This window comes from Melospiza georgiana, chromosome 1 (assembly GCF_028018845.1).
Source record: "Melospiza georgiana isolate bMelGeo1 chromosome 1, bMelGeo1.pri, whole genome shotgun sequence".
NCBI lineage: Eukaryota > Metazoa > Chordata > Aves > Passeriformes > Passerellidae > Melospiza > Melospiza georgiana.
The window spans coordinates 120,928,968-120,954,652 of NC_080430.1; the positions used below are offsets into that span (position 1 = coordinate 120,928,968).

A 25,685-nucleotide genomic window follows, 5' to 3' on the forward strand; every position below is an offset into this window, starting at 1 on the left:
AATCTCAGATCCAGTGGCAAAACCTCGTTTGACTTCAGGTGCTAAATGAGCCTTCATTTGAATGAGAAGATGAGAGAAAGCTCTCAATCTGACAAATGAAACTACAAGAATTATCAGAATGGCAGTATAAAATATTTCCAAGTTCAATTCTTGCATTTCATGGGGATTGGAAACTAAGAAAGTACACAGAGAATTGTATATTCAGGAAAAATTTTATTTCAATAGGGTTTGGATTGAATTTAGGGTGACTTTTTTCTCAACAAATTTGCTCAGATAATAGCGTTGTAGTCTTACTGTGATTTGGGCTGAGAAAATTTTATGAACTGTAATTTAGTAATTCTGCAAACCCAGCCAAAACTTAGGTAGAAATTTCAGTATGGTTAGATTACAAATGCAATAGCAAGTGATTGAACAAAGAAATGGGAAGAATGGGAAGTTTTGTGTACTAAATAAACCTTTAGTTCCAGTTATGTTTCCTTTCTGTTTTTTCCCCAGTAGAATTTGTATAACATCAAGTAACTTTATCTGCTGGAAACAAAATCCAAAAACTTTTTTGTTTTCTATAATAAACAAGATATTGAGAGTCTCCTTTGAGACAAGGACTATTAACTACTGAAAAACTTGAATTACTAAGTATCTGGGATTGAAATTATGAAGACTGTACATAGGACTGGCATTGTTCATTTGAAGTGCATACCTATATTTTTAGTGAAGCATTTAAAATATCAAGGGTCACCCCTTCTAGAAAAAAAACATAAAGATACCTTTTCATTGTTGCACAGTATTTTCAAAATTCTAAGACATGTCTGCTCCTACAGATTCTACTCCCTGCATGAAGTTTCCTGACTCAAACCTCAAGATTAAATTAAACACACAAATAGAAATCTTCTTCTTACAGTTTTTTTAAAAATTTCAATGGTTGCAAAAGGAACCAATATGAATGGAAGCAGTTGAGCTGTCACATCTTGTTATCCCTAGAAGAATTTGCAGGCACCTCTATTCAAGTAAGTTGTATTAGTTAAAGTTTCTTGCTACCTATCTCAGAAAAAAACTCAGGGCTGACATCTTAGAGGCTGTGAGCAGGTTGAAAAATCCTTGTAACTTGTCATTTCAGCAGACTTGCAAAGCATTTAAATAAAGCTGTAAGATGGAAACTGCATCAATCGTCTCAGTTTTTCAGACTCTATTGGGGAGTGTCTCCTAGAGCTGAACATTGGCTAATGAATATCAGAGCTTTGTTCTTTAGAAACAGCTACACGCATCTGAATTAGATTGCTGTAATTGCCCCTGGAAAGGAAAGAGCCTCAATAGATTAGGGAGTTTGCTATTCCAGTGGTTCCAGAGGCAAACACACCATCCTACTATGGATTTGCCTTTTGTGCAGAAGTGTTAGCAAAGCTATTTCTGCTTGGCTCTACCGAAGCAGCAGAGAAAGGGGTAGTTAGCTTAGAGAGTAGGTGTGCTTGGCTCTGACTCATTAATGTCTCAAGCAACTCTACTTTTATTACACCTTGTTGAAATACTACTCATGGCACTTATCCAGAATGTCAAGATGCTTGTTTTGGATGGAATTTATAATGCAGAACTGAATCTGGATGTCAGCATGGTCCATGGCCTCTTACTGGATGCAGGAGTACTTTGGATGGCTTTGCATCTCTAAATGGAGAACTCGATCAAAAGCTGCTCAAGCCTAGAGTGAAAAGGAGTAAGATTTAGGCCCCTGAATGCTTTTATTTCTGAAAACAGCTGAGTTTGTGAGTGTGTGCAGGGCTGTGTTTTAAAAACTCCAGAGTATTTTACCATAAGCTTTCACATTTAGGCCTGTAGCAAAAAAAAGCTTCTTGAGGCAAGGCATTTTTTGCAGCATGATGGCTATAAAACCAAACTACAACTATGTCTGACAGGTTTTTCTGGTAAAATGAGTCACTGTCAATATCACATCTTGCATCTGTGTTCTGCTATGTATTAAGTAACAACACTTTGAATGCTCTCACTCTAAAGGCTTTTTTGCCAGACAGAAGGTAGGATTTTCTTTGATACTCTAGTACTTTGTTAGCTTTGTCACATTGGGAAGGTGGTTTATATTTTGTATTTTAAAAAATTCCTTCCTTTTCTAGAAAATATACATAATAATAGGAAAAAATGCTTATGCAGGTTTTTTATGGGTGATACTCTTCTATGGAACAGCTCCATATACTCTAGAGATCTTACCAGACACTACCATATGCTCATTATTATCAAATTTTGAGGAGTACTGATAAAGAGAATTTCCACTGATTTCATCAACATTCATATAGCAGACAGTTCCATCTTGGTGAAAAACTGAACATGAAGGTATAAGGCACATATATATATATATATAGTCTTACTGAGAGACCTCCAAATTCAATACAAGAAATAATGCAATTAAACAGTTTAAAATAAATAGTGTAAGAGAAGAATAAACTCAAATAATAAAGTTTTCTATCAAGCAATCACAGAAATGCATCCTCTCCTCCAAAATAAGATTTTTCTAGACCAAGCCTCATTAGATATTTATTGTATTGATTTCTGTAAAGGGCGGTTCTATAAAGAACAGCTCATTGTGCAAAATATTAGCCCTAAAATTTTTTTCTATATATTGCCAAACTGAGTCCAAAGCCTTTCATGAACAAAGCTGCCACCAAATGTTGACATTTGATGTCAACATCAGGAGAGAATCAAAATAGGATGAAAGTTGTTTCTGCCAAACTTTAAAACAATTAAAGTGCTTTTGTAATGTATTTTTCTTTACTTGGGATTTTGTTTTAAAATATTTTAGCATTTTTAAACTTTGCCTGACTTCATATCATAGTTAAGTGATGGGAATCAAGACATGTCTACAAACTCTAGAGAGTTCAGCAGAGGAAGACAGGGCTGGAGCTCAAGGCAGACAAGGTGAGGTTGAAGGATTGCCACTTACACAGCCATGAAAGGGGGGGTTGCAGAAGAAAAGCCAGATTCTTCAGATAAGTTTAGAGTTGAAGCACAAGTTGTGATGGGCACAAGATAAAGTATGAGAAATGCAGTGTGGTTAGTGTTATGGGAAAAAAACATGCATCACCTTAACTCCTGGCACATTCTACCTCAAACAGGCTGTAAAATCCTGGAGATTTTCAACACTCAGCTGGAAAACCACAACCAATTTGATCTAAGTTAGAAGGCTTTGGTGTCCCCTCTGACGTGTATTACTCTAGCTACTGAATCAATTGCCACTAGATGAAGCCCTCAGCCACCCACATGTTTCTTCCAGTCACGCTGACCCCACACTGGTGGCCAGTGGATCAGTACAAGCTGTGGATTGCAGACTCCACAGGCCTCCTGCAGGTGCAAGATGTGAGCCACAGTGTCAAATATGTCTGCCTCTGAAAACTCTTGCTAGGAGAGTTGCATCAGGAGTGTTCAGCAAATGGCCCTGCTCCTCTGGATTCAAACTTTGTGATGGGAAGCCTGGCTAGAATGGTGTCAAACTGCTCAGTGGTTGGATACCTGGGTTGAAAGACCAGCTGTTGCAGAAAGTTTCCTGTCTACATAGCAATGGCTCATCCTCTGCAATGGTGGAGACTCAGAAGGACAGAATTCAAATGGCATGGACCCCTGAGCAGGAGGAGGAAGAGGGGCAGGAGCAGGCAGCAGTCAGTTCTGCCCTTCAGCTGGCAGCTGTGGATACCTCTGGCTGTGCTGCTTCCCTGATGCCCTACAGGTGGCACGTGAGCAGCCTCTGTGCAGGTGTGGAGAGATCCAAGGTAAGAGCTGTGCCAGCTTGCACTGCAGCTGCTTGGCAGAGCGGGCGAAGCCAGGCTGCTCAGCAAAGATCTAGTCTTTAACTTGACCTTCCCATAAGTAGTTGGGCTCTTGGCCCTTTTATGGATCTCAGAGATATTGGAGACACATATTTATGGTTCTTTCCATGCCAAGAAATGTGAATATATGCCACTTACCCAATTATTACTATTGACTTCAAATGTGTGGTGAATGTGTCAGCAATTTCAGTTAACTGTCAGATGAAAGGCAAAAAAAAAAAAAAAATGATTGAATATAATAGTTTCTGGATAAAACTATTAGATGACAAATAAAGTAGAAAGGTGAATGCCATTTTGAAACCTATACCACATTTTCAGGCCTTCTCAGATATTCCTGACATCTGCATGGGAGCTGAGAGATGTCATTTTCTGTAGTAAATAACTTAGAAAAAGCATACCAAAGAGAAAAAGTAGGAGGAACAGGGCATTCCAGACTATTAACTATAGTCAACAACCATCAAATAGTTTCCTACAGTAGTTACTTGAACAATGAATATAGCATGACTTTTTGACTAAGAAGTCAGAATATCATTACTGTAATACTGCTCTTCAATCCAAGAGCATACAGAAAAAAAAAGCTGTAACAAATCTTCTAAGTTTTAGCCCTGGATGAGAGATGGAGAACAGAATCCCAAACCAGAGCTTTAAAAGAAGATAAGGTATGCATATAAATATAGAAAGCATTTGAGAACTTAGTTTTCTTTGCTGCCAATAAAAATAACTAGCAAGATTCCTCAAGGGGATCCAGAGATGGAAATCTGGCTAATATATGGCCTCCTGGTGAGGACTGGAAGACACTGCTTCCTCCCTTTTAGGAAGGGTCTTTGTATTCTATTATTAATTTTTCAATAGGTGACTGAGATAGTGATGATAAAGTATACATGTTTTCATCCAAACAGTGTAGCAACCAGTGACAGCACAATGATTTAATGAAACTTAGAGAGCCAAGAATAAGCATTGTTTTCTTAACTTAAAGAAAAATGTACTTTTAAAAGAAAAGTTGGTTTACTCTAAGTACACTTTTCTGTTAAATCTTTTTTTCAACCAGAACCCAACAATTTCTTTTTTTTTTGCTTGTTTGTTTGGACTTTTTTTTTTGTGCAGTCTTTCACACTGCAAATCATAAGGAGTATATTTCATATGTTACAGATATGGCTTAGTTTGCCTTTGGACAACAGAATGGCTTAAAGGATGTCTCAAAACCCGTTTTAGTACTAATTTTCAAAGTTGTTATGGCATTCTAGCATGAACCTGAGCTTGCCCTGACCCACAGCCTGATAAGGAAATGCAGTCAATGTTAATGTTGTATCATTTGGGGGTTCACACATCTGCTGGCATCAATGGAAAAGAAAAGCTCATTCTTTACTTTGAATGTTCAAAGTTCTATCTTGAAACTGACAGTATCTGGTTATTTAGAAAAAACATAAAGTTACTACCATAGCAAGCAGTACCACAAAAGTGTTTTTTAAGACTTGAGCGCAAACTTTGTTTTAGTTTGTGTTAAAGTTATGCAAAATAGAAGTGTGAAGAGACACAATTTTGCCTGCTATATGTAAGAGTGGCATTATTGAAATCAATTAAACCATTTCTGTCCGCTCCAAAATGTTATTTCTTCTTAAGCACTTTGTAACACAACTGTGTGTGCATTACAGGAATAAAAATTATTTTCTGCCATGGCTTTTGGGAAGATTCTTGTTGTCTTATCTACCAGGATTTTGGATAAATTGTGTAGTATATAAGATCTAAATACAGCCAAATGTAGTTGAGGGGGGAAAAAGTATAGAAGGTTTACCTTGTGTGAAGACTGTAATTGAAAACAAAAGGAACTGGAAAGTTCCTACTCATATTCTGTTGTAAATATTAATAATAGTTGGTCTAGCCAGTGAAATACGGAGACCCTTCAAATTAATTGTGTTTGGTGTTATTTTTTCAAGGAACTTATGATCAGACATGGAATCTTGTACTTTTTTATCTCTTATTTTGTATTCATCAGGCATCATAAATACAGCCATATATATAGACATATATGTACACATGTACAAAAATGGATGTGTGTGTGCACATATTTAAATACTATCTTCTCTTTTGCATTTGCCTTGACTTTTTTCTTTTCCATTTGTCCTGTTCGTCTCTGTGGCCTGGTCTCACCTTTCCTGAGATGCAGATCACTCAGCTCCTGACCACTCTGTGCTCATGAAGCTACAAGTTCTGTAGAGTTAAGCACATATATAAATACTTCCAAGGAACAAGGACTTGGCTGTCTCTAGGCACCTAAATGTAAACATCTGGATATTACTTCTATTTAATTTTGCAATTTCTATGACTTCTATTACAACAAGGCTAGCCTAATTGCCTATGTGATCCTACTGCCCTTGATTCCCCTATTAGATACTGGAAATATGATGCATTACATGCAATGTGGATTGCCACCTACTTGTAGTAGGCAATTTCTGTCTCTGTGCCTTCGTATTTTGCTTTGTATCTAGGAGTTTCTAACCATTCTTAATTATGCAGTGAATCATTTACTGACCAAAAAGTTTGTTCTATTTGTCATCACTTTTTAATTACTGAGTTCTCCTTCTCATTTGTAATCTAAAGTAAAAAGTGTTTAGGATGTTTTATATATTGCATGATGTCAGCTTTTTTTTTTTTTTAAGGTATCACTTGTTCTCCAGATGCAGAACTTCTTTGGCTTTGCTATTTAACACCCCCAACCAAAGAAAAATCTACCTGCTACTAAAAGCATTAGCTCTGATGAAATGCCATATATGGACATCTATATGTCTTTTAATAATATGTTTTCCTGGCATAGAGAACATTTGCCTTAAAAGATTTTAAAGATTTTTAAATTAACATATATGCACATTAGGAAATGCATACATGACCATGAAGTTGAAGTAATAAGTAGTTACAAATTTTGTCTGTTGACAAATGTTATCTGTTGGAATAACTACCCAAAGGAGACACTGAAACTATTTAGTAGATATTGTGCTAGAATATTTAATCCCACTTGAAAGAAAAATGTTTTTTAAAATCTGTCTCATGATTTACCTTTCCAGTTCTGATATTTATCAGTAATCTACCAAATTCCATAAGCTATTATGGAATAGCTGTTTTGCTATTAGATTTATTCTGTATTCTCTGTCATATTCCTCAAATTCTTACCTTTATTCACCTAAGATAGCATCTTTGTCCACAAGAATTCTTGATATATGTGCGAGTGTAAATTTTTATTATTTGTGTGGGTGGTAATAATATTACTTAGATAAAAAAGTTGAATTTGGTTAGGAGCTGGAATCCACTCTTCACCTCATAAAGACTTTGTGCAGCAATCTAGTACCTTCTAGGTCATTTGGTATTAAATCATGTCAGATTAATTCTCAAGCTGCAAATCACTAGTTCAATCTTCTGAAGCCCCTTTAAGGATTTTGGATGAGCATCCAAACCTGGTGCAGCCTGATCTAAATTAGTTTGTATGAGCTGATGAGATCACAAAACAACAAGAACTATTGTTCATTTCTGCCACCACGTAAAAACTACAATGACCATACCCAGGAAAGCCATAAGGACTTGCTAATTACACTAAATAATTAAATAAGAATATATGCATAATACCAACTCAATAGTTAAAAGTTGCAAAATAAAATAATCATTTTTAGTAGAAAACCTTGATAATAGCTGTTCACTGTGAATCTGAAAGTTCATGCTGACTGCCAGACAGAGGAAAGAAAAGAGCAAGACTTAGGGCAGAGAAAGCTGTTGGTTTGGGCTTTTTTGGGTGGCAATTAGACCTCTGAAAGCCAAACCCTTTCCTACCTGTGGCTAGCTTCTGCCACACTCTGTGGAATGAACATATAAATGCCCTCATGCATAGACAAGAGTTATTGTTAAAGGTGCGGACTGAAAACTCTTTAAGTTTTAGATCTTTAATTAAACTTTAAGGCATTTTGCATATTTCTATTGCAAATATAAATGTGTGCTCCATTGCAGAACTGGGCAAGACAAGGCCAATCCAAGCAATTCATATATTTTCCAAGTCTACATAGTTGTTGTAGTTTTAGTAGTGGTTTACTCTATATTAACTCATAAAAAGGGATAAAACAGTAGGGTGAGTGGAAAGTTGACAACATCCTTTGTAATGCATTAAGCTGTACATTTTTGCTTTATAAGGAGAAACATGTATATCAAAGACCTTTACTACCCTCAACACATTATAACCTACTGGAAGATTTCTACTTTGCACACGTTAGAAATTCCTAATTGGAAAAGGTAATGCCTTTTTCAAATGCTGGTAGAAAGTAACACTTTTATACAGAAAAGTCAGCCCTGGCAGACTCATGGCCTAGTCTAACACAGAACAGGAAAACTGTTCTTTTTGGAATCCTGACCCAAGAAATTTGAAATTTCTGAAAAACTTGAAAGCTCTCCAGCATTATCCAGAAGTGAAGTTCAGGTGAGCATATACAAAGTGCTGATAGAAAATACAGCACCACAGAAATGTCTTTGTAACAAGTAGCAAACTTTTTTCAGCTGGATTGCACCTTTGAAAGGTGTCACGCATGTTTTAAATGTGATTATGCTGTGGCTGTCACTTTGCCAAAGCCTTGGGTAGCATTTTAAAAATCTTTTGGGAGGCATATCAATATCAGACTCCAAATTTCAATCACAGTTCATTATATAGAATATATATGAAACCTATTTGATTACTAGTCTGCCACTGGAGAATTTTTTATCTATATGTCCCAATTTCTCATTTTTATTTTGTCCAAATCGACATTACTTTTGTCATTAGCATAGACTAACCACTGAAATTTATATCTTCCCAAACCTCAGTTCCACTCCACTTATTAAAAGCATACTAGATCTTCTTGCAGCATCCATTTTGCACATATTTTATATCTGATTTTATTGTAATCACTCACTTCTTAATGTTCCTTTGACTCGTAATCTTTTTGCTATGCTTGGCATGCACCTTGGACTATATCCAAAATAGTCTCTGGTCTTATTTTCCAGTAGCTCATATGAGCAAACACAACTGATCTTATCCCTCAGCTCATTGCCACTGTCGTCTTCCACATAAATTTCTTTAGTCATCCTATAATTTTTATTTCCCTTGATCTACACATTTAATGGAAGGTCTGTAGGACTTATGAACTAATCTTTTTACAGGTCACTTTTATGACCAAGCAATCTAAAAGCATTGCTTCTCCTGCCCTCAGTGATCAGTGCTAGTGGCAAATTTTATCCTCCCTAATTGTTGAGCTCTAACAAAACAATGTTATTTTTTCATCTCTGAATCAGTTGGGAGATCTTTTTGTCCATTGGGACCTTTACACTCCAGTCCAGGCAGGACACTGAAGGCTGCATGTGTCCTCATACTCTTGACTTTCTGTGTGGGCATGGAGCAAGGCTCATTTACAGCCTATAAAAAGAAAGGTTGTGTTTTAGGGCTCAAGCAGTTTCTTCACTCCATGTTCTTGTGTCAATTCATTTTGAATCTATACTCTGATTCCTTCCTCACATGCCTGCTGAGCACTGCTGGCAGTATGGCTTTCTTTAATCCTCTGTGGGGCTCTTAACTCCATTACCACACTCTGCCACTTCATCCTGTGCCTCGGAGTCTGAGGGCAGAATTTCATATAAGAACATTATGTCTTAATCCACTGATTTTGATGTATATAAGCTTCTCTTTCAACAGTCTTGTAATTATATTATGTTCTCATAAAATAAACTACAATTACAGTCAATTTCCTGATTTAGCTACTACACAGACCAATTGCATTATATTTGTCTTCAAACATATTGTATACATTTGCATTTTTGATATGTTGTTTTTCAAGCTTCTCAAATGTGAACTGAAATGAAATTACACTCTGTTTTGTACTTGTAAAGGAAAATGTCTTCTTTCCATTTCCTTCCTCTTCGATACACTGCTTTCTGTGAACATTTAAAATTACTTTATAAATACTTTAGGATATATTAAAAATGTTTTTAAAATAATTCCCAGTTGGCAGTTTCTCTTCTGTTCTCTTTAGGTATTCTCACAAGGGGTAGAAGTAATTTCAATATCTTTCAGAAATTTGAACCAGATAATTTTGAAACATAACGTTATGGTTTTTTGTTTGTCTGTTTTTTATATATTGAAAGAAAATCTGTAAAATATGTCCACATGCTATCTAGTTTTTGACTGGAACATACTTATATAAAATGGGAGTTATAATGGAAAGGGAATTGATATTTGAAACAGCAGTTTATTTAGATGGCAAGAAACATTAACTAGAAAGAGAATACTTTTTGTTGTTTATTTACTTTTAAACTAAGAAGAAAATTTTGTTTAGAATTTGGTTTTGTCATTAAACAGATTGTAACTTGTTAACTTGTGCTGGTGTATATAATCCCTGTTAAAATGCACTGCAGTAGAAAACAACTCATGAATTTGGACCAGTCAATCATAACTCTATGAAGAAAATATATTTCTGCATAATGTCATCATGATCATGCATAATGAAACAACTGGACATGAATTTTTAAGCTAAAAATAAGTAAAAACTTTGTTGGGATGATAGGAAAGAAATTATTTGGAGAAATATCCCAAATATTAGTATTCCAATAAATGAGGCAGAATATAAACTTTTCATTGTTGCAGATTATGGAACAGGTAAATGAGGACACAAAGAGGGAATAAGTGCAGTAACGGAGATTGAAACATTGTAGTAAAGAATGATGAAGAAAAGAAAAATTGAAGGATTTAAATCTCAGTGCAACTTCAATACTAGTGCAGAAGTGAATGGAGCTTCATGACAGCGTAGGACACTTGCAATGCATTAATTCTTTCTACAGAGCTGCTATGGGACAATTACTTATTTTTCTGACTTAAGGACCTTGAGTAGAAAGGCAGAAATGGTGATTCCCTGAAACAAAACTTTACTAGTGGTAGAGACAGAAGACTAAAAAAATAATTTCTTGAGGAAATATCTCCTAATGTCATTGGAACAAAGTTGTACTGAAGCTCATTAAATTCTTTATAACTGAACTGAAACATTTTGCATCTGCAGAAAGTGCCAAACAGAATAGAAGTATCTTTAAAGAGACTTCTTTAAAGTATCTTTACTACAAATGTTTCATCATAAAGCAGATGAGAATGACATAACAAAGCCTAAAGTAACTAAAACTGAGATTCCTGTCATTGGAACCCATGTTAGTGTCTGAATTGAAAATACTTAGGATACATCCTGGGATACAGAATTTTTTCAGTGGGAAGAATGCTTTATATATGCCAAAGAAAGAGGTAGAGGAGATAGTGGGGTATGTAAGAAGCCTTTACTCTGACTAAAACTCAGTGGAAAGTAGGAAAAAAGAGAGAGATGCTGATTTTACTGTAGGAAAAAGTATTATCAGTGAACATCTGGATTATTTTGTGTGATGTGCTTAGGTTCCAAAAATTAATAATTTTATTTCTTTTTTACCCCCACCTTGCCATAGAATTTGAAGAACATCCTTACTAACAAACAATAAAGTAGATAATGCACTCTTCTACTCTGATAGAAAATGTACTTATCTATTCTGAGTGACTCTTGATAGTAGTCATAAATTCTAAATAGGAAGTGAACAGGAGGAAAAGAAATAAGAAAAACATGAGTAAAACAAGTACTGCATTCTGAACAGCCTTGTGGATGAAGTGTTTTGCAGAATGTTTACCAACACTTCCATCTCTGTATCAGTCCAGATAACTATCTGAATTGATTCTCCAATCTTTTTGAAGTACTCCAAATACCACTTTCCTAAAGCTCAGTAATAGCTTTACCTTGTGTATGTAGCTGTACCTTGTGTATGTGCTCACAATATGTTGACGATACTGACAATAGTGTTATCTTTCTTAAATTTTCTCTAGTTTGAACAGACTGCTCATTCATGCTTTTTTTCCCTCCCTCAAGTGCAGCATATTGCTACTTTAATAAAAGGCTGCACCAACAAATCTGGCAGAAACATAAATTTAAAAATTCTGTTCAAAGCTTCAGGTTTTCTGTTATTTTTACCAGTTATCTTTACTGTGGACCTGATACTGATCCATAGTCTCTGTCTTGCAGGTGTGATCCCAAATCTCTTGGAATATTTTCCTCCCCTTTGTAATTTTGGCTAAACTGTCTTCATAGCACAGTATAGCAAGCTTGGCAGATATCTTTTAAAATTAACCATGATACATGGTCTACAACCCTTTCCACATTCTCCAGCGAATTAATGTGGTACGATGCATGATTCTAGTACTTTTCTCATTCACTCTGTTTATGGTAGTTATGTACTCACACAGTTACCTCCCTTAGTGGTTTCCCTATCAGTTAGAATTTATGCTTCTCTCCATGTTATTTTAGCTTCTGTGCCATCATTTAGATATCGTCAAAAAGTCATTATGTAAATTCACAATTGTGAGTATCCATTTCTTTTTTTAAAAATCTCTCCTCTACAGAATTTGTTGAAAAGCCTTGAAAGCCAGAAATATTGTGACAAATTTTTTATGCTTATCTTTGATAATGTATTGAAGTCCCTAAATTACAGTTTTGTAAATCATGAACAAATGCTTACCTAATAATTAGAAAATAGGTCTTGCTGTAAAGACAGACACTATGCTAAATTTCTGTCACACATAATGGAAAGCCCACATTAATTCTACATGGGTCAATTGACATAAATATTTCAAACAAAACATTCAAGACTGACTTCACAAATCCAACCAGAATACAACTGTGTAAACAATCATAAGCAATTTATGTAAATACTCTAGTAAGAAGATTTAAAGCAGATCTGCCCGTGATTATCAAAAAAATTAAATCTTGACTCACTCTTATAAAATAAAATTAATAGTTAATTGCAGTATTGTTTATAAGCATTGAATTAATATCTCTATGTGCGGTCTATATTTCCATGCTTTATTCTTTTGAGGCAAAGTTTGTACCAACCCACTTATTACTTTTCATATACAGTCTGGAATTTAAGTTTCCTGATAGGAACATGATTCAAGCTAAAATATTCCTGTGAAATAGACAATACATCCCTCTATTTGCATGAAAAAAGTTTCCAGCAAAATAACTGTCTACATATTTTCATAGAAAAGCTTAGGCACACAGGTAGTCTCCAAATGAGCCTTTCAATTTTGCTGCAGATAATCCTTTATTTCCAAATTGTTTAGAACAATGAAGCTTATGAAATTTAAATTGCTTTATCAAGTGCTGGAAAATTAATCCTAGATTAAAAATACATTTTAAAATGTTATTAGGGTTGTCATGCTACTAATAACAAGCCAACCTTTTCCCTCTATTTTCAGACAGGAGACAAATTCAATTACACTTTTGCTAATTGTCTGATGTATGTTCTTATTGTAATGCATATTATTTAAAATGTTTCAAGTTCATACTTCCTAGTGGGAGACAGCTGTATGGCTAAGGTGGAAAATACAACTCATTATCAAGGCATCAGCCTATGAAGACCTGCTTAAGGAAAATCAGTGGAAACTTTCTGAAAGAAGTTAGATGCAAAAATGTTAAACACCAATTACTTTCACAGCAGAAATATCATTCTTTCTTTCCAATTAAGCAAATCAGTCATGATGAAGTAACCCTGTGTCCAGTATTTTCCATGAGAAACAACCCAAGGGGATGTGTCCCAAGCCAAGAATTTTTTCCACTTTAGAGAGAATCAGATGTGTGTATGATGGTTGAAACACTGCCAAGGGCAAGCATTCAATGGCACATTCAGTCCAATGTCCTTGTCTTCCTCTTCAAGGACTGTCATGGGCAATGGCATTAATATTTCAAGGACTTCCTCTAATTTCACATCCCTCCAAGTATAAGCAGCAATCACCTAAGGAGATATTATTACTGAATAGTTGCTAAGCTTCCTACTACAGGAAATTAAATGGGATCATTGCTGGCCTCCCTCTTACTAAAAAGCAATACATACATACCTCCTGCCTGGATTTCTGTGTGAAGATATGAATCTTTAGGTTAGTAAATTTTCCATTTTTAAGCTCTTGTCCCTGGATATTGTCTTCAAATCCAGCTCTGTTAGGCCTGGAAAATAATATACAGTGGCACTGCCAACTCATATATTTTTTTATTTTTTTACCGCTACTCCTTTTGTGTTGTTTTTTTTTTTTTTTTTTCTCTGACTCTACTTCCTGCAATCAAATGGCTATAGCAGAATCTTTGCCTTCATTATTAAAAGAAAGAGTTACTAGAGATCACAGCTCTGTGTCAGGAGAGCGGACAGGAGAGAAGGGGAGTTTGGAGACCTTGAAATGGTGAAATTTAAAGGTTTAAAATTTATTTCAAGGTATCTCTTGCTCATTTTGGATTAGAACTGCTCCTTTTGTTTAGTTTTGAAGTGTTGGAGGATGTCATTACTGGTATGCTCATTTAACATAATCCTGCTCATTCTTAGGTCCGTTCTGGTAATAAAAACAAGCCTTCTGTATCTTTTAGGGACTCCTGGTGGGTAATAAGAATTATTCACTGGTCTTAACTTGCACTGTTAAGAGCAGAGAGGTCAAAGTTGTATAGGCAAAATCTAACTCAACCACCTGAAAATCAGTTGTCCTAAACTTCCACTATCTAGATTGGTTTCTGCACCGTTCACTCACTATTCAGCAGCTTTAGTACCATTACCTGCTTTCAGTAGCTTCCCAAATGAGGGTCTTACAGGCACCTAAGGCTTGACAGCCCTCCTAGGCTAGTTAGCTGTGACTGATCTCTGATGGCCATACCTCCCTGCCCTTGAAAACTCCATATTCTGTGTTTAGCGCCTGAAAAACCTAAATTGGATGTGAAATGCTTGGTGGTTCAGAGCCTACAAAACTTTACCACTGCAAATAATTAGGATACAGTTAGCAGTACAAGCATTTATAATAATTATGCAGTGAGTGTACAAACATATTTCAGGTTTAAAGACCCTTAAGTAAACTTGCTGTCTGAATATAAATGTAATGGCTGCAGCATGAAGTAGCATTGCCAGCTGAGTCAGATACAGCACTTGTTCATGGCCATGGCTGAGATGTCCCTGCAAAGCAGTTTGTGATGCAGTAACCTATGTTAGAACAGTATGATTCTTTATTCCCCTCTAGTGGCTAGTCTGCATAGTATTAGTTACTGGTTGAGGGCTAGAAGGACTAGACCAGACTTTTGGGACAGCAGGACATGCCAAAAGGTTTTGGTTCAGTCCCTGCTGCTATCCACACTACCCGAATGCCAATAGTGCACAGAAAAATGGTCTGTGCTCTGGCAGTGATACAGAAGGAGGGGGAAAGGAACAGTTTCTGAAGGTTTGAAATTTTATGTTCTTAGTCACTACCAAGGAATTAAATTAATAGTTTTATCCCTCAGAAAGGAAGAAGAATGTAACTGTCAGTTCGTGTTGCAAGCCTTTTATTTAATTACTTCAGTCCCTGGGTGTCAGTGAAGCTGAATATGAACCTGGCCAATCCATCTCCAGCAGGGTACTAAGAGTTCTGCTTTGTGGCTGAACTGCAAAGCAGAACTCTGAATAAAGCCTGTCTGCAGTCTTCCATACTGCAAATAAAAGTAAATTCTCAGAGCATATTTGTCATTGAAATGTACTTAATATATACAGCCAACTCTATTACAAATATTCTCATAAGTACTGCTACTTCTACTTATGTTTTACGGTCATGTGTAGCCAAACAGAAAGAAAACAACTATAAAGGTGCTAAAAATGGATATAAGCTGCACTAAAGTCTTGAAAGAGTAGTAGTTTCTATTAATGGTTGCAATTTTAATATGATATGAGCTAGATTCTTCAAGTTGAGATGGAATTTTTTTCTGAATAGGATGAGAGCATTCCTGAAAAAATCATCGGAAGCGGGAAAGTGAACATGATAAATGAAAACAAGCTACAGAATACATCTGAAAATAAGCGGAGTCAGAGAGGTAGGCACTCATCCTCCTTAAGCACAGTGGGGGTTTATGAATCTTGGATTTTCCAGTGATTTGTTCTTGTCCTTATTGAGAGCCTGAGGATAATGCAAACTTTCAAGTTTCCAAGAGCTCCTGCTCTGCAGAGAATAGGAAATCTTTTACCACAGAGGCTGTTTGTGGTCAAGATCACAGTGTATAAAGGACAAAATATCCAAAACACAGGTTGAATTCTCTATGAGAATGAAGATGCAAAGAAATTCTTGCTCTTTACAACAAGTTTGGGTCAAGTCCAGATCTTGAAGTTGCATGGCTTCTATCTTGGTGTGAACAGAAAACCATACAAAGGATATTTGAAGTTGCTTGAACTGAAGCTTGTGGATATATTATTATTTACTGAGTACATTTAAAAAAACCCCACCAGAAAAAATGAAGTGTACAAAATCAGCCCTCCAGTGATGTTATTCCCAATTCTGTCAGATAACTTGATATGGGATAAAAGGTAAATTGGATATTTCAGCATAAGTAAGATGCTTCAATTTCTTTTGAGAACATGCCATCTGAGCAGGTCCATTTTTAGGGGAATACTAAATAAAAAGCAAGATGACAGCTTTCTAGGTCAGGAACTGCTAGACCTTCATTATTTTAAACAGCTTGAAGCACTGCAATATTTAGCCAGCGTGTGTGTGCATGTGTGCTTTTTCAGAAAATTTTACAACAGGGGTTTGTAATGTTCCAAGGCTATGCTTTGGCAATAAAAAATAATGTCTCATTTATAAAGTGCAGGAACCCAGGGATTTTATTCTCCTGGATGTAACTTCAGTTCCTTTTTTTTTTTTAAGTACAAGGATACTTTAAGAACTGCATTTAGTCAGCTGTTGACTAATGGCTCACAGCTCTTCATGAAGCAGATAATGACTTTGCATGGAATATCAAACTCAATAGAAACAATCACAGTAATGGAAGAAGTCTTTGTTGTAGAGTTATTACATGAAAGGAAACACTGGCAAAACAGAAAGCTTTCTAAGGAAAACATCACCAGGTTTTGATGAATACTACCTCTGTTGAAGTGCCTGCTACTTTTTCTCTTCTCTGTAATTGTTTTCGAAAGGTTAAGAAATTTCTGATGATTTTTGATAACTGAAACATAAAGCACTTAATGGGAATCAGAAAGCCATTTAAAGGTTTGTAATAAATTCATATATTGCCACTATATTTCTCTTAGATTGTAATGTCTCTTTTGTACTCCAGATGCCATCTCAAAAAATAAACTTTGTACAGAGCATATGGATCACATTTTAGCCAGAAGGGGAAAAAAACTGTTGACTTGGCACTTGGTATTTGTGACCCACGGAGTACTTTTACAGCCAGCCAAGTCATCAGTTTCCTTTTCTGCTAGGCAGTGGCAGCTCTGACTCCTGAAGAACACCTTTGCATGTGAAGCCTGGGTAACTTAACTCTGGCAATGATGAATGGGCACTGCAACTGACTGTAACTTAAAAAATTCAGTGCTCAGCATTGCAACTGTAGCAAACTTGAAAAACTGAAAAATGGATGGCAGGACTGTAATGATGTAGAATTCTATGGAATTATTTAATGGGTCCCTACTCTAGCAAAGTCCTTGAACTGAGTAAGTCAAACTAGAAATAACCTATCAAAAATGCACACCATTTTCTTGGAGAAAAGACTGAAGGGTGAGAAACCCACCAACATAACGATGGCAGGAATCAGGGAGCTCAGATATCACAGAAACAGTATAAGAACTGATAAGAACTGGTCATGAGCATCTTAAAATTAGCCCTGTTCTTTTGACTCTTTCTCCTTGTTTTTTAGGAAATCCTGTTTTGTGAGAGGAATATATTTTTTAATTGGGATACTTTTAATTTTTTGGTGCCTGTGTGCAAATCCTCTCAGTCATTTCTGTTCTTGCAGTTCACGGCTGAGTGTTATGCAGATGTGCATGCTGTATACTGCTCTTGAAAGAAAAATATCCATGAAATGAAACCAGGACCATAGCAAAGTGCAATACAGAGACTATATTTTATTACTTAGGTTGTAAAGTAATTTAGTGTTCACTTGCTCATACAAAAATGTTGCTGAAAGTAATAAAAAATTCAGGCATGCCTAAACCAGTAATTTTAATCCAAGAGATTTTTTTCCTTTGGTATTAAGATGAAAGTGAATTAAAAAAGACTATATTAATACCAGTTTTAAAAACTTAAAATACTGTAATTAAATTTTGGAAATGTTTTTCTCCTAACAACTAAGAGGACAGCAGGGACATATCCAGCTTTCTGTGCTTATTTGAAAATCACATGTATTTATTAATTGCTAATTTGGTGTGGCTTGTTGCAAACCTAGCAACAGTTTTTGTATTTTCTTGGAAAAAAAAGAGAAAAGAGTGCTATCAGTGAAGCTCCTTTTCCTATTGTACGATGTCACTCAGCCTATGCTCTCTGCAGGAGACACCTGAACTCCCATATTTTAGCACTCAGAAAGCTTTACTGTCAGGGAACTGCTGAAGACCTTCAACTAGGTAACAGTATCATGAAGCTCTTGGTAAGGAACTGTCTGTGTTCATGTCTCCCTAAAGTACCTAATCCATATCAAAGGATAACCTGTCACTTAAGTCTCATGGGAGCTGTGGGGGTTACAAGATGTGTCTGTTTAGAAAGCTAATTCTACATTTGGCCTTGGAAGCTTTCCCAGCCACAGCAGGGCTGCTACTGTGTCTCCCAAGCCAACTAGAAAATTTAGATTATATGTCTGGGTGAGAATTAAGAGAAGGAAAAATGGGAAAAAGGAAGCAAAAGAATTACGACACGAAAGAAATCCAGCTTGCAAGATATTCAAAAGTCATCTGGACATAGGGCTGGGCAATGAGCTGTAAGTGAATCTGCTGTAGCAGGGGGCTTGGACCAGTCCCTTTCAACCTCAACCATTCTGTCATTCAGTGGGAAGAAAGAAAAACCAAACCAAAACACAGAAATTCTCAAAACTCTGAGGTTTTAACAGAGAGATCTTGGCATCTATCTCATTGTACAATATGCAACCCAGACAGTTATGCTATCTTTAAAACCCCCTTTAATAAATTCTCTTTTCTATTCATATTGCTGACAGTCTTGTTTCTTTTCTTCAGTCCTCTTCCTGGTCTACACAGAGCAGTGACAGTTTGCAGGTGCTGATACGGCCACGTCCCTGCAGGTCTGGATGTGCTGCTACTTTGAGAAGTCAGGCTGTGTAGGGCTATAGAAACATATGCTGCTCTCATTTTTGCATCATTGGGGGAGCATCATTTTACAAAGTGGGAGACTTTTACTTATTGAAGCAGTCTGGGTGCTGGTGAGATTTATGAAATTTTACAAACATCCTCATCTGATGGGAATCATTAGAGCCTGCAGAGAACCTGCATCACTGGCAATTATCCCTATGATTGTATGATCCTCATTAGGCTGATTAAACCAGCTTAGCACCGTATTATTTAGGTGGTACCGGGCAATACTTTGCTGAAGAAGACAAGCTAAAAGTCTGAGTTGATACGAATTTTAGAAGACTACCCACTGAGAATTCAAATTAAAAAAATGTGCCATTTTTAAGTGACTCCTATGGAAACAAACACTGCCTCAGTAAGGCTGGAATGAGCACATTCCAGCAAACCATTAAAGAATTCTACAGGCTATTGCATCCAGGATGCGCTGCAAGCTCTTTGTAATACACTTACACTTGACCTCCTTCTAGGTAGAAGGTTGAGGTTTAGGTCAGTACTGAGGACTTTGAAGTCAAACAACAGTCAATGTATGTGGGAACGGAACTCAGGATCTTTTGATTCCTGACAAAATTCATCTTTTTCTTTAGTGGTTTCTGAATCAGGAGATGCTTGTACTCTCACATTTGCAGAACACTGCTTGATGGGGAACAGGCAGCCTGATTCAGCAGATGTGCTGAATGCTCCCAATAGTCTTCAAAGCTGTTTTGTATCTTTTAAAAATTCCTTATTAGAAAAAGGTATATTTTTTTAACCAAACAGTTTAATGTTAGTACAGCAGAATCAGTTATTGCAGAAGAACAGAAGTGTTCTTTCCCCAAGAAACATATTTTTGTTTATTCTTCTCTAAATAGAGGGAGAAAAAAAATCTGGTTATGATCCTGCTTCCAGAAATGGGGGGATACTGATTACTTGAAGACAGAATAATTCTTTGATGTACCTATTAACTCACTACTTTCTGAAGCCAGCTGATTATTTCTTACTTGCTCCATCGCGCCCTTGGCTACTTGCTGGAACTCAACACAACCTACGACCAGGATGCACCTGCATAGCTACTTCAATTATTCCATTAAAATGCTGATTGGAAATTTCATTGGCATCTTAAGAAAGGTAGCATTTTAAGATTTAAAGATAATTGAAACAGAAATTAAGGAAAAGTGCTGGCTGCAGTCCTTGCATCCCCCTTCCCTGCTGGCAGCGCGACTCGTTTCACTCCTCCGCGACCTTCCCCAGCTGAAGTTTTCGCGTGCGGCTCAGGTGCCTCACGCCGGGCGGCCCGCGGCGCTCACCCCGCCCGGGGCACCGGAGCCAGGCGGGGGCCCCGCCAGCGTCGGCGGGGAGGGGGGGCTGCGGCTCCGCCGGGGGCAAGCCCGTCGCCGGGCGGGCAGGGGAGCGGTGGCGGCAGAGCAGCCCCCGCCTCCCGCCCGCTCTCCTCCCCCTTCCCCCGCTCCCGCCTTTTGTGCGCCGAGCCCGGGCGTCAACGGGCGCCGGCGGCCGCGGAGCTGACAGGAGCCCGCGGCTATCGGCCTCGGCAGCGGCGCTGTGGCGAGGGCGGCAGCGCTGAGCCGCGGCCGCTCCCGTCACCAAGGCGCTGCCTGGCACAGAAACACAGACGGAGACGAACTGACAGACACACGCAGCGCGGAGCGGCGCGGGCTCGGGGGCCGCCTTTGTAGCTCCTCTCCTCCCTGCACCATGCTCCGCTCCAGGCAGCACCCGCCCGCTGCTCCCTGAGGGCTGCCAGCCCCGAGCCCGGCTAAGCGGGCGACTGGCACCCGGTTCCTTCCCCCGCCCCCAGTTACCTGAGTTAGCTCCGTCCCGGGCACTTCGGCGGCGCCTCCGCCCTCTCCCGCTGTGGCAGCCCTTGTGCGGCGGAGGAGTGAGCCGCCAGCAGCCGGAGGGACTGCAGCCGCCGCCGGGGGAGACGAGCTCAAGCCCCCGCCCCCGGAGCTCTTCATGGCGTCTCACCAGCAGACGAGGATCCAAGCCTACCTGGAGAAGAATAAGATCGGTCCCCTCTTCGAGGTAAGGTGCGCTCTTGCCGGCCGGCTCCTGCGCGGTGGGGGCGGGGCAGTCCCCACGATGGCCGCGGCCCCCCGCGCAGCCCAGGTGAACGCAGGGTGAACGAGGATGAGTTTGAGGCGCTGCTTCGGCTGTGCCGGCACCCCTCACCCTGTCCTGCCGCCCCGCGCCACGCCTGTGCCCTCGTGTCCCTCCTCCGAGCGCCGGAGCTCCCCGCAGCCCTCCCTTCCCGGCTATCCCGAGGCTGTGCCCCGCTTCTTCGCCCCACCACGATCCCGCGCGGGTCGTCAAACAGGTGCCCCTCCGCCCTCCCGCCCGCGGCCCGAGTCCCCGGGGCCGCCCCCGCGGCGCTGCCGCCTCGCCCCGGCGGCCGCGGGACAGCGGCCCGGCCCCGCCGTCCGGCCGCGGGGAGCCGCGGACCGAGCGCGCACCCGCCGTGCGCTGTGAGGGGAGGCGGCGCTTCCAACCCGCGGCGGCTCCTGGGCGGCAGCGCTGAGCGCCGGGCGCCGCACGGTCCGGGGCGAGCTCCCGGGCGCTGCCCCTCCGTGACCGGCCAGCGGTGAGGGACAGGTGGGTGCCTCCCACCGGGAAACACACCCGCTGCACCGAGCGCTCCGAAGGAACTCTGTCCTGCGAAAAGTCCGTGTCGATGGTGTTTTCTGAAATTTTTATCTGCAGTCACACGCCGTGTTTTTGCTAGAGATTTAACGTTTTCTTACAGCGATGCACTTGCAGGGATTTGTAGATGCAGAGATGTGCATATTTTACTATTTCAGTACATAAGCTGTGAATACTTAGAATTTGAAAGGGTGCTAGAGCAATCGTGATTATTACCATTTTATCATCCTGTTTCGCATGCAGTTTTAAACATCAAAATGCACATATATTATGCACTGCACTCTGGCAGTGTTATCACAAGGCACAAGTCTTTTTTCAGTATTTAACTTGTTCTCAATCAAGCTTACTATGTATGAAATCTCTCATTCTGGTGGGGTGGACGCCTCGTCTTCAGTGTATATTTTACCACCCTCCATGAGAAAGGATTTTCAAATTTTGTTAGAAAATTGTTCGCTAATGATCTGTTTTTATATTTTTGGTGTGCATAGGGTGTTGAAATAGACTGTGCTGGTTCAGTGCTAGCAGTATTAGATGTTTTTATTTTGCAATAAATAAAGTCACAGTTGATGGAACAATAACTGGATACTAGGGAATAGCAGGTGATTTTTCTAGTTAAGAAATTGAATAAAAATGGAAACATTTGTGTGGTTCAATTCCTGAATAAAATTCTGTTCAATCAGCTGTGTTGCTAGGTGTAAGTACTTAACTGACTCTTGTTTATTTCAAAGGGGATTCAGTGCTTTGGGCTTGTTCAAGGGTTAGGCCCTTGACAGCTCCCATTTTCTTCTAAATTTCTTTAACCCATAGGTTTACACATTAAAATTCAAGTGAACCACTTGGCATCTCTGTTCTGAGTCACTGTGTTTTAACCTAGTTTCTCTGTAGTATAAGATGCTTGTCTCTGTTTGGGTTCTTGTAGGATGTTTCAGTTGTCAATAGTGGAGAGAAAGATTAAGAAGTTGTATTTGTTTCAGCATTTCGCGTTTCACCACATATTTCACTAACCTTTGTAATGTAGGAATTTCATTCAGAATCTGTGAAAGGCCCTTTGCATAACTGTGCAGGCTGTCTACAGGTTCTTGGTGCACTCACATATACCTGGAAGACTTTTTGGTGTGAAATCTACTTACACCTGAATACTAGTGACTAGTTTTAGGATCTAGGGGTATAACATTCCTGTAGCTGTTTACAGTTATTTTAATCCATTACACTGGGAAGAAGATGATCATAATTCCTATCTCCTCTACTTCCTGACTGGCCATTTAAAATCTACCTGCATATTTAATTTTTTTATGTACTTTTTGTTCTCAACAGTTTATTGAAGATCTGCAGCCTGTGCTTGATCTTGTAGTCCTTAGAAAAAGAAAGGCAGGTATTTGAAGTTGATGGGAATTGATCAAAGACTATGCACAGATGAATCTTGTACTCTACACTAGTATTACTATTAGATGTGCTTTGTGGTGTTTCAAGAATGCCATGTGTTCACAGGCAGATATAGTCACTAACACGTCAGTTTTTCACGTGTCTAAAAGTTCTGACACGTTTCAAAATGAGACCAGTGCTTGGTCTTTCATCCAGGAACAGCTAGCGTTTTCTTCTGCTGCTTCTGGTTTGGATGCTAATTAACTGTCACTTGTCATGAATGACAGCCATCTTTTTTTTTTTTTTCAGGGAGTACTAATTTTCTAATAGCAACTCAGAACAGAGTGGACTTGGATTCAGTTTTCTCTCATGTTATCTGCTGAGGAGGTTGTGACTATAATTGCTCAATGTATGCTTCAAGTCAACATTTTAGGGAGTGCATGAAATAAAAGTGGGAAGCTGAGGGCAGTCACAGGAAAGAAGGGCAGGGAGAGAGGACCTGTGAGCTTTCTGAGATGAGGGCAGGGATAGTGATGCATAAAGAGAGTGTATTTCATACTTGCATAATGAATAATCACTGATCAGAGGGACTTTACACCATTGATTTTAGACAATTACAAAGGCACAGAATGCTAAGGGGTGGAACAGTTGGCACTGTACTGAAGGTGAAGTACAATTCCACTGCATTACAGTTAAGAGCAGTAATTGCTCTTGCTAGTAGGTCATTGTGTTCCAGTATCCTGGTTGTGTCTTTTCTCCATGCTGTCCTGTACTTGTGACCTTCTGTTACAGTGGGTAGGGGTTTTGTACTTCATTAACCAGCAGTACCTATTTAAGAACATCTTTGCTGAAGTTTTGTGTGGTTTGACACTTGAATTATATTCCTAATTTGTGAAAGAGAAGTGTTGAGGAGAAGTGCTGACACATGAGATGCAGGAAGACCTTAGGCTCTGCCTTGGTTAGAAGGTTGTTTCCCCCTCTGTAAAGAAATGTGAGGAGTAACCTCCTGGAGAAAGAATTAATGAGCTTAAGCTGACTTAGCAGGCATTGGTCTTCTACTGACTACCAGTATCTGTTATCACATAGTAGGAAACCCTATCCACTCAGCTATGAATGTTTACTCAGACCAGATTCACTTGATTCCAAACATTTTTACAAGGTAGATTCTTATTATGGGTTAGAGGTGGGAAGGAAGGTGGGCGGGAATTACTGTGTACATCTTAGACTGTGTCAACTTTGAGATTTGAGACAGGTTGCAAAACAACTTCGATGCTGCAGCCTCATTTTCCCTTTTGAATGTAGGTCCCCAAGTCATGGCTTTTCAGAGCTGTTACTTCTATACCATCTCATCTTTCAGGTGTCCAAGATTTTTGCAGGTAAGATTGCTGTGAACCTATAATGCAGCTTCTGAATGCCCCAGGGCATCCAGGTCTTGTTAGTGCTGACAGTAAGGTCTTAAGTTGACCCCTTATATTCTGTCAGGCTTCAGGAGCATCCTTATCCTGTTTTGTGTAGTTTTTGTGTGTTTGGGTTTCTTGTCTTTTTTCCTTTGGTTTTGAAAGCTTAGACATCTTTCTGTAAGAGATTGTTGCCATCTGAGAATACTGCGGTTAGACAACGAGTTTAGATTTGAGGAATGCCCTTCAGAAATGCCTCTTTTCTGGGAGTTTTGTGGTAACACATACCATGGCACTACCTGATTTTTTTTAGATTCTTTTTTTTTTTTCACATTGACTTGGAATGTAACAAGAATTCTAAATATGAATTATTTCTGTGATGAAGCATCACTGTTGTTTTTTTTTATTCCGTCTTTCTAAAATGTGAACAGGAGGTATGTGCCTAAAATTGGCTGGGACAGAGTATTCAGAATCAGCACCCACTCATTTCTGTCTGAGTGAAGTATTGACCCACTTTGCATTTCAAGCATCCAATCCAACAAGTTCTTTTTGTGTGCTAATAATCTCAATGAATAATCCTGCTGCCTGTATCCATACATCTATTCTTCTGTACAAGTGTATCTCTTTAGCATCCAGTTGTGCTCTCATTTGGGCAACCTGACACTTAGTTTTTGTGATTTTGAAAGCTGGATAAGCACTCTTGAGAACAGATTGCAATAAATCTTCAAGAGCTCTGAGATAAATTTAGCGTTTTGGAATTTTTTTATTTCTAGAACTGCAGCTAAAAAGCATCCAGCAGGTACATTGTTGTTATGCAAACCCGAGAACTGTAATTTCTTCGAGTTATAAAAAGCCAAAATAACTCTTCTCAAAGTAAACATGCCAAACTCCTGTTACTTAGGATTTTTTTTCTCCAAGTAATGTGGGGTTAGAACTGTAATTTTTATTTCAAACAACACAAAGGCTTCGTAATACCCCCCTTAGCTTTTTTTTTTCTTTCTTTAGGACACATAATTACTAAAGGGAATACAATGGGAAGCTGTTCCTTTTTTTTTTTTTTAATCTATGATGGTTTTTCTTTTCTTAAATGAAATAGCATTATTGGTGTATATTATGCAGTGGTGTCAATTTTAAATAAAATAACTACACTTTACTACACTTTTCACTTAAACGTATTTGGTAATGAACACTATCTCTAGTGCATCTTATGACTGACTTTGTCAAAGTTTGGTGATGAATTTTGGAGTTTTGGACTGTCTTCTGAAGCAAAGTTTACCCT

General features: G+C 38.7%; 1 protein-coding gene across 6 annotated transcripts in view; it reads left to right on the forward strand.

Moving 5' to 3' along the window:
* The first annotated feature begins 20,519 nt into the window (after positions 1-20,519).
* The window catches only part of C1H8orf34 (chromosome 1 C8orf34 homolog), a 149,831-nt gene continuing 144,665 nt past the window's right edge, over positions 20,520-25,685 (forward strand). Inside the window, exon 1 of one of the 6 annotated variants that reach the window (XM_058031533.1) lies at positions 20,520-21,032. In XM_058031533.1, coding sequence (XP_057887516.1) covers positions 20,964-21,032 — 69 coding nt within the window. In that variant the 5' untranslated portion in view covers positions 20,520-20,963. Of the gene's footprint in view, positions 21,038-21,544; positions 21,600-24,322; positions 24,386-25,685 lie in introns of those variants that run through there. The other 5 variants (XM_058031500.1, XM_058031542.1, XM_058031517.1 and 2 more) reach the window with 5 other exon arrangements.